The 10368-nt window shown below is 39.0% G+C and overlaps 1 protein-coding gene across 2 annotated transcripts in view; it reads right to left on the bottom strand.

The window, feature by feature from the left end:
* The window catches only part of LOC105001241 (chromosome unknown open reading frame, human C10orf107), a 169469-nt gene extending 159825 nt beyond the window's left edge, over nucleotides 1-9644 (bottom strand). For both annotated transcript variants that reach the window (XR_826838.1, XM_010857416.1), the window contains exon 1: nucleotides 9242-9644. Coding sequence is in view for 1 of the 2 variants with exons in the window: in XM_010857416.1 (XP_010855718.1) it covers nucleotides 9242-9322 (81 nt within the window). In the remaining variant the exon portion in view is untranslated. The remainder of the gene's footprint in view (nucleotides 1-9241) is intronic.
* Nucleotides 9645-10368: the final 724 nt, after the last annotated feature.

Here is a 10368-nt window from a genome sequence, read left to right on the forward strand (position 1 = left end):
AGGATTTGAAACAGCTCAACTGGAATTCCATCACCTCCACTAGCTTTGTTCGTAGTGATGCTTCCTAAGGCCCACTTGACTCTGCATTCCAGGATGTCTGGCTCTAGGTGAGTGATCACATCATCGTGGTATCTGGATCATGAAGATCTTTTTTGTATAGTTCTGTGTATTCTTGCCACCTCTTCTTAACATCTGCTTCTGTTAAGTCCATACTGTTTGTCCTTTACTGTGCCCAACTTTGCATGAAATGTTCCCTTGGTATCTCTAATTTTCTTGACGAGATCTCTAGTCTTTCCCATTCTATTGTTTTCCTCTCTTTCTTTGCACTGATCACTGAGGAAGGCTTTCTTATCTCTCCTTGCTATTCTTTAGAACTCTGCATTCAGATGGATATATCTTTTCTTTTCTCCTTTGCCTTTCACTTCTCTTCTCAGCTATTTGTAAGGCCTTCTCAGACAGCCATTTTGCCTTTTTGCATTTCTTTTTCTTTGGGATTGTCTTGATCACAGCCTCCTGTACAATGTTATGAACCTCTGTCCATAGTTCTTCAGGCACTGTCTATCAGATCTAATCCTTTGAATCTATTTGTCACTTTCCGTGTATAATCATAAGGGAGTTGATCTAGGTCATACCTGAATGGTCTAGTGGTTTTCCCTACTTTCTTCAATTTAAGTCTGAATTTTGTAATAAGGAGTTCATGATATGAGCCAGAGTCAGCTCCCAGTCTTGTGTTTGCTGACTATATAGAGGTTCTCCATCTTTGGCTGCAAAGATTATAATCAATCTGATTTTGGTACTGACCATCTGGTGATGTCCATATGTAGAGTCATCCATTACTCAGCCATAAAAAAAAATGAAATTATTCCATTTGCAGCAACATGGATAGACCTAGAGATTATCATACTAAGTGAAGAAAGTCGGAAAGAGAAAGACAAATATCATATGACATTACTTACATGTGGAATCTAAAATAAGACACAATCAATATATCTATGAAACAAAAAGTCTCACAGATACAGGTAACAGACTTGTGGTTACCAAACAGGAGGAGGGGTTGGGAGGGAAGAATTGGGAGTTTGGGATTAGCAGAGGCAAACTATTATATATAGAATGGATAAAAAACAATATCCTACTGTGTAGCACAGGGAGCTATATTCAATATCCTGTGACAAAATGTAGTAGAAAAGAATGTTAAAAATAATATATATGTGTATAACGAGTCACTTCTCTGCACAAAAGAAATCAACATATTGTAAACCAACTATGTGCTGTGCTGTACTTAGTCGCTCAGTTGTGTCCGCCTTTTTGCAACCCCATGGACTGTAGCCCGTCAGGCTTCTCTGTCCATGGGGATTCTCCAGGCAAGAATACTGGAATGAGTTGCCATGCCCTCCTACAGGGGATTTTCCCAACTCAGGGATAGAACCCAGGTCTCCTGTATCACAGGTTGGTTCTTTACCATCTGAGCCAGGGGAAGCCCGAATAAACTTTAAAATTTTTAAAATAAATAAATTTTTTAAAAGTATTGTGAGATTTGGGCAAGAGTGGGGCAAATGTTTTTAATTCAACAAACAGTTATTTATCCTTCCATGTCAATGAACTCCAATAAATAAGAACAACAGGAAACTTTCTGCTATAATTAATAAGATTACATCCCAAATTTTCTTTATTCTTTTTCAAGAATAGAAAACCGCAAAGCTAACACTCACTGGAAATAATAATCAGTTTAATGTTTGTAATTTACTATTAGGTTATTATATTTTTATTTTTAAAAATTCAATTGAAAAGTAAAATATGCTATTTTATTAACTATCTTTATTTAGAATCTGCTGCTGCTGCTGCTAAGTCACTTCAGTCGTGTCCGACTTTGTGCAACCCCATGGACTGCAGCCTACCAGGCTCCTTCATCCCTGGGATTCTCTAGGCAAGAACACTGGAGTGGATTGCCATTTCCTTCTCCAGTGCATGAAAGTGAAAAGTTAAAGTGAAGTCGTTCAGTCGTGCCCGACTTGTAGCGACCCCATGGACTGCAGCCCACCAGGCTCCTCCGTCCATGGGATTTTCCAGGTAAGAGTACTGGAGTGGGTTGCCATTGCCTTCTCCGTTATTCAGTATAGAGTCAGCAAATTAACCTAAACTAGGTCAATCATTTGATTATAAATTCAAGAAGAAAAAATATTTTAGGACCTAATACAATACTTTGCACCTAGTAGGCACTCAGATGCTTATAAATTGAATTAAATGCATGCAGTTTTTAGACAGGATAGTATTTTAGTTCATAATATATTGTATATATTTGTTTAAATATTTGTTAGTTACATGCATTTTTTATTATTAGCAGTAAACTATAATTATTACTGTACTATTAATTCCATTAGGTTGTAAATTCCTCAGGGACAGTCATTCAATCTTTTATTTCTTTTGAGAATTCTGTAGTTCCTAGTTAGGTCAACATAGGTTGTTAATCAACCTGTGTCTGAATTCATCTTCATCCTGTGATGACATTGTTAGATGATGGACCATGATGAAAAGCCAGACGTAGATTTGGAGATATCATGATGCCTTTAATATACTGATGAATTCTGTGACTTAACAGCAAGACATTTAAACCTAAAATTAGATTCATGTTAAAACATCATTTTGATATGTTTTAATGCAAACACAATTGTTATCATTATTAAAAATGAATAAAGATATACATGAAAGATATATAGACATTCAGATCAATTGTCTCAGACTTGAAAATTTTCTTAATAGGAGAAAATAGGTCACATAAGAACTGTAAAAAAGAGTATAATCTTAATCTTTCATACAATAATAATTCTAGCTAAGGAGTCTAATACCAGTGCCTCGTTCTTCTACTAAAACTTGATAGATTAAGATAATCATTTTGTAGGAGGGTTTGCCTCTGGTTTTTTGTTTTCTTTTGTTTTAAATTGAATTCCCGGACCTATTTTAAATGAGAGCTTTTCTTCTGTTTGTTTACACACTGCCGTGCACTAGAAAGGATGTAAGGTGGTTAAATATCTTTAATCTTTCAATACATACATTCTCATTTGTAAAAATTAAAGATACAATGGAAAATTCATGAATAGGCTAATAAAAATGTAAATATGTAATTATCACTTTCTCTGTAAAATTACATCTCTGACTAGGAGAATATGTGAGCTAAACTGCACTGTAACTCATTTTATTTCACCACCTGGTGGATTTTAGCTGTTATTCCAGAAGCATTAAAATTGTAAGCTGCTATTTTTTGTCAGATAATCTTTTCTGTGAATTTTTTCTCTAATGTCAGCTAAACTTTTCACACTTGAACATAACGTCTTTCTTTTAGAATTTTATCTTTGGGGGGCATCTTTGTATCCATCACTGATATGTCTTAAAAGATTCTTAAAAAATGTTCACTAAAGAAATATATAGCACAGTTCACCAAAGATGCCTAAGAGGGGTTTCATAGCCTTAGAGAACATAGAGTAGTCTACCATTTCCACACTCTGAAAGACTTTCTTCAAGATTGAAAATAAATGAACTAAGATCAGCTCTGTGTTGAGCCGTGTTAGAGCTGAGGCAAAAAGGAAAAATTAGTATTAACAATTCTGTCTTTATTTAGAATTTAAATCCATTATGGGTTTTTGCATTTATTATAATTTTTTAAATATTACATTAAATTTTTTCTCTTGACTACGGAATTTTTTAGCATCCGTTAAATTTTGTACCCAAGGAGGGTGCCTCACTCTCATCACTATAGTGCTGGACATCATAAAGAGACAATTTAAAAAAGAAAAAAAAAGTAAATGAAAGAAGGATAAGTAAAAGCAAGAGCTAGTTCCTTAAAATAATGAACAAAATAGGCAAATTTTGGGCAAAGGTGATTAAAGAAGAAATAAATATATGCCACATTAAATGAACACATTTGAGAATTACAGGTAATGGGTGATTTTCTAGGAATATATGTTATAAATTTGACCAAGGGTAAAGGAGAAAATGGACCAGACAAACATGAACTAAACTGGAAGTCTACTTTTTAAAAGGTCACATGTCCAGATAGTTTTACACTTGAGGTTCTACTAAACAACCAAGAACACATAAATTCTGTTAGTCTAATGATTATAGATTGTAGATATTCATTTTTAGAAACCAGCATTGTCTATATACAAAAACCTGAACTAGCACAGAAATGTGACTAAAGTCAAAATCATTAATGAGCTCAGATGCAAAAATTCTACTTAAAAATATCTTACGGTCTCCCTGGTAGTCCAGTGGCTAAGAATCTGCCTGCCAATGCAGCGGAAATGGGTTCCATCACTGATACATGCTGTGAGGCAACTAAATCCGTGCATCACAACTTCTGAAGCTGGCAAGCCCATAACCTGTGGTCCACAGCAAGAAAAGGCACCACAGTGAGAAGCCCATGTACGGCAACTATTACAGAAAAGTAGTCTCCACTCACCACAACTAGAGAAAGACTGAGCACAGCGATGAAGACCCAGCATAACCAAAATAAATAAATACATAAAATTTTAAAAATATTTTTTAAAAGTGACATCTTTGAATGCTGAATCCAGCATTGTACAAAAATAATAAGAAGCTATCATTATGACAAGATAAGGTTAATTTCATAAATGCAAGGATAAATTATAGTTAACAAGTCTCGTGTACTTTTTAGTCAAATTAAAAGTTAAAACCATGATTATATAAGTAAATAATAAATATGCATTTGTAAGAATTTAGCAGCAGAACTCTCAGTAAAATATGAATTAAAAAAAAGCTAATTTATAGTGAATGAAACTAGCATGATGGTTCACACTAGAACAAAATTAGATCCCCATTTCAAATATACATCTATCAAAAATTAATTTTAGCTGTGTTAGATACCTAACTTTAGTAAAATAAAACTTTAAATATCAGAAAAAGATTGAAGATGATTTGTCCAACCTGAAAGCGAGGATGGAGTAGGGAGAAGCAGGAAATAGATAGGAATAAGATAGCAAATTGGAAGACTTAATAGTAAGATGAAGGACTTACTAAACTTAATAGTAAGATGAAAGACTTACTAAAAGACCAAACATCTGTGAATACCTCCACATCCACTATCAGTATTTCCAGAGGTTCTAAGTGTTTGACAAATAATGATACTAAATATTCACTTCACTGGAAGCTGCTGCCGCTGCCAAGTCACTTCAGTCGTGTCCAACTCTGTGCAACCCCATAGACGGCAGCCCACCAGGCTCCCCCGCCCCTGGGATTCTCCGGGCAAGAACGCTGGAGTGGGTTGCCATTTCCTTCTCCAATGCATGGAAGTGAAAAGTGAAAGGGAAGTCACTCAGTCGTGTCTGACTCTTAGCGACCCCATGGACCGCAGCCTACCAGGCTGCTCCATCCATGGGATTTTCCAGGCAAGAGTACTGGAGTGGGGTGCCATTGCCTTCTCCATTCATTGGAAAGACTGATGCTAAATCTGAAACCCCAATACTTTGGCCACCTGATGTGAAGAACTGACTCATTCGAAAAGACCCTGATGCTGGGAAAGATTGAAGGCAGGAGGAGAAGGGGATGACAGAGGATGAGATGGTTGGATAGCATCACTGACTCAATGGACATGAGTTTGAGTAAACTCCAGGAGTTGGCGATGGACAGGGAGGTCCATGGGGTCGCAAAGAGTCGGACATGACTGAGCGACTGAACTGAACTGAACTGACTGAGTACTATTTTCTCAACAATATTTTTGAGCAACCTTTTGGCATCCTGTCCATTGTCCTATACTATCTATATCACGTGGTGTGAATGGCTTCAATAAATCCCTCTAGAATGATATTTCAGTTGTAGGAACCTGATCATCTTGGTGCTCAAGTTGAGCCCCAAGTGTTTCTCTCCGACCTGCCAGTAATGGGGTGGGCTGTTTTCAAAGCCCGTGCATGTGTGCCAAGTTATTTCTGTCACATTCAACTCTGTGAGACCCCACTGACTGTAGCCTGCCAGGCTCCTCTGTCCATGGGATTTTCCACACAAGAATATTGGAGTGGGTGGCCATGTCCTCCTCAAGGAGATGTTCCTGACCCAAGGATTGAACCGTGTCTCCCACATTACAGGCGGATTCTTTACCACTGGGAAGGCCAACTGGGAAACAATCATTTACTTTTTCTTTTACGTCTCTGATGTGAGTTGAAGTATGCTGCTGCTGCTGCTGCTAAGTCGCTTCAGTCATGTCCGACTCAGTGCGACCCCAGACAGCAGCCCAAGAACACTGGAGTGGGTTGCCATGTCCTTCTCCAACGCAGGACAGTGAAAAGTGAAAGTGAAGCCACTCATTCGTGTCCGACTCTTTGCGACCCCATGGACTGCAGCCTACCAGGCTCCTCCATCCGTGGGATTTTCCAGGCAAGAGTACTGGAGTGGGTTGCCATTGCCTTCTCCAGAGTTGGAGTATAGTCCCTTTTAATTATACTATTAATACTTAAATGATTACATATCCCAAACAGTGTTTTTGAAGATATTAAGAAAGTCAGTTTATGAACTGAATCTATATACTCACGTACAAATTAACTTATAAGCATTTATAAACTCCTTTCACTTACAGATCTTTAGGTAGCAAATATTTATTTTCAGATTGTCATCATTTCTCTGGTTTTCTGCATTTAAATGTTTCTCTCCCAAAACTTTAGCCTTATGCAAGAGGCATTTATTCCCATGTTACTAAAGAAACTGTACTATTAAATGCAGAAAGTTGGCAAGAAAGTTTATGTAATGTTACATAAAAATATTTTTCTGGAGCCATATCTCATGTCTGCTTGTTCAAGGTTACTTATAGAGTTCGATCTATGATAACTATTATACCTGGCATACCTCAAACCCTCTATAATTCCAATTAGTTATCAAATTTTATTGAGTGCCTACTATATGATTGAGACAATCATATAGTTGTTTTAATTTTAGGTAATGACAACAAACAAGTGGGAAACCTCAGACTGTTGAAAGCGTATGCTTTATTTCCAACAAACTTGGCAAAAAAAGAAATATTTCACTACTGTTTGGCTCAGATGACTGAATGGTCCACTGGCTAAGTCAATTTGGGTACAAATTATTGAGAAATAATGCTATACTACTAGGTTTCCAGGGATCACCTCTGGAAAGAATCTCACCTTACAAGAACCTTTCAATACCTAACTGAAAAGAAGTAGCCTTGTGAATAGAGATACCAAGAGAGATTTTTGCTATCTTTTCCATCTAACCCCTGAAACCCACAGTGGGCACAAATGGGTGGCTGCTGCTGCTAAGTCATGTCCAACTCTGTGCGACCCCATAGATGGCAGCCCACCAGGCTACCCCATCCCTGGGATTCTCCAGGCAAGAACACTGGAGTGGGTTGCCATTTCCTTCTTCAATGCGTGAAAGTGAAGTCGCTCAGTTGTGTCCGACTCTTAGTGGCCCCATGGACTGCAGCCCACCAGCCTCCTCCGTCCATGGGATTTTCCAGGCAAGAGTACTGGAGTGGGGTAAATGGGTGGCAGGCAGGATTTATTCTAATGAATGACACAACACTAAAGATCAACTGTCTTATCCATGAACTACAGGAACTCTGGTTTTAGAATGAACCCTCCGAGATGCAGACTGTTAATCTTAGCAAACGAACAGTTAAGTGAGTCCAAATTCCAACTTTACTTTTTCAGTATGTTACTAATTAAAAGACTAAGCATATCCCAAATTGACTGCCATGAGGAATACCTGCTGCTCCTTCAAGAAGTTAAACAAAAGAGCTCAGTGACTGTGCTAAGATGGCAGATAATCACCTAAGGTCTGTAACTGGTTCATTAGTTTCACTTATCCTTTATAAAAAGTGATTACCCTTCACCCTGGAACACGGTTTTGTTTTTTGTTTTTTTGCATCTTAAAAAAAAATTAAGGGGTATTTCTTTCTTTTCTTTTTTTTTTTTGAAGAGCATTAATTCCAAATTATCAGTTACTTATAAAGGATATTTCTATTATTGATACATGGATAAGTACTGGGTATATTCTCACAAGAAAGTTTTTGTATATATTTATATACCATGATTTAATTGGGAAATTTCCTATGCCACTTTTGAAACTGTATTACTTACATTATAGATCACAAGAGAGTAACTGGCTTAGTAACCAGTTTATCACATTAAAATATATTTTTAATGTATGCTAATTTCAAAAGGTTTATAGGAGAGTCAGCAGCTTTAGTGGTCTGCATACAGTACTGGGAAGAACCCGTAGGGAATGACTTGCATATCTCTGGGCAAGGCACTGTATTACTGGCTCTGTGTATCCTCATTTATAAAACTGCAGCTCATACACATCTTCTGTACAAAAAATAAATAAATGCTATTTAGACTAATAAGTGAGTTTAACCCAGCAATGTTAATTATAACATTATTATCCACCTTCAGAGTCTTAAAAAAAAGCTGAAGAAAAAACTTCTTAGAATAACATGATTGACTCAGTATGTGAAGATTTAAACATTTCTTAGTAGTATCTGGCAAATATTTTTAATTAAAATCTCAGGATACAAAGCGTCTGAGTAATCCCAGTTACTTAGAACCCATTTATTATTGAGAATTAGTGCTGGGAGGGGCCGGAGAAGAAATCTTTATTTTGCACAGGAAACCACTGGAGGCCTAAGAATGTTGAAGTCTTTTCCTAAAGACAAGGTGCTAATGAGCAACTCAGCCATAACCGGAAGGTTGATTTTCTAGGCGTTCCTCCTTTGTCCGATCTATCAACTATTTACTTATTTAGAGAAACAGTAAAATAATACGGGAAACATTGGCCTTCAAATATTCATCAATCCACTATCAATGAAGAGTAATTATTCCATGACATCTTTTGAGCAACAGAACTGTGATATCTGAAGAGAATTCGTAGTCATTTACAAAGGAGACGCTCTCACTTAAATTTTTCAAAATTCCCTTTTAAGTAGAGAATCCTAGGGAAAGCGCTTATTTGTGAGGCCTTTTGGGCAAAGAACCGTCCAATGGAGGGATTTTTAGTTCACACTCGGGGGCACGGAGGGGCGTCGGACGACAGGGCAAGGGGAGCGCGGAACGGTGGCTTGGGGATCCCCCCTCACTCCCTGAGCGCTCGCGCCGCCTGGGCGTCGCACCCACTCGGAGCCGAGCACCCAACTCGGGCATGGGGCGCCTCCGAGGGAACAGCCTAGGCCCGCGGGAGAGGTCGGGCGCTCGGGGGTCGCGGGTACCGGGCAGAGACGGCGTACCTCCGACTCGGGTGTGGTTCCCGCCGAAGTCATTCCCGCGGGAGTCGTTCCCCCGGGTGTCGTCCCCACAAACGTCGCCATGATCCCGCCTCAGCCCTGCGGCCCCTCGTCGCCTAGGCAACCGGGGAGGGGGCGGGGCCGGGGTCGCTGGGCTGGGGAACTGAGCCCACGCTTAGCTGCTTCCGGTCCCGAGCCCCATGCCCACCTGGGAAATGGTCAGGACCAGGCTTGTAAGAGCCGGAGAGCAGGCCCTACCGCTGCGGGGCGCTGTGCCGGGAAAGCCTATGGCAGGGCTTTGAGTAACTGAATCGAAATAGACTTTCCTTTTAGTAAGAGTGAAAAAAGGGAAAGAAAAAAAGCAGTTGAACTAGTAAACGGGGAAGTGGGGCTTCCCTGGTGGCTCAGTCGGGATAGAGTCCATGGGGTCGCAAGAGTCAGACACGACTTAGCGGCTAAACTACCACCACCAAATGTGGGTGTGTAATACTAATACATGGCAAGTAGAGCAGGTTGCTATTCCTTTCTCCAGGGGATCCTCCTGACTCAGGGATCGAACCCACATCTCCTGCATTGCAGACGGATTTTTATCGACTGAATCACCAGGGAAGCCCCCAGTAAGTATTAAAGTGAGGTATATTATTGAAATTAATATTTTACATGAAAAAATTGTAATTTTAAAATATTAGGATATTATTGTTATGTTTAGAAGGGAAAACAGCCTTTATTTTTTGGAGATAACATGCTAAAAGATTTAGTGATGGTGAAGTGATAAAATGTCCACGATTTACTCCAAAATAAGGAAGGGTAGATGGATAATGATTGGAGGTACAGTAGAGGAATCAAGATTGGGGGGGGAGGGGCATGGTCATTATACTATTATTTCTACTTTATAGTTTGATTTTTTTCCAAATAAAAACGTTTAAAAACAATATTTTTAGTATTTGTATGGCTTCCCTGATAGCTCAGCTGGTAAAGAATCCACCTGCAATGCAGGAGGCCCCTGTTCGCTTCCTGGGTCCAGAAGATCGCTGGAGAAGAGATAGGCTACCCACTCCAGTATTCTCGGGGTTACCTGGTGGCTCAGCTGGTAAAGAATCCTCCTGCAATGTGGGAGACCTGGATTCAAT

The sequence above is a fragment of the Bison bison genome, unplaced genomic scaffold, assembly GCF_000754665.1.
Source record: "Bison bison bison isolate TAMUID 2011002044 unplaced genomic scaffold, Bison_UMD1.0 scf7180017864380, whole genome shotgun sequence".
Lineage (NCBI taxonomy): Eukaryota > Metazoa > Chordata > Mammalia > Artiodactyla > Bovidae > Bison > Bison bison.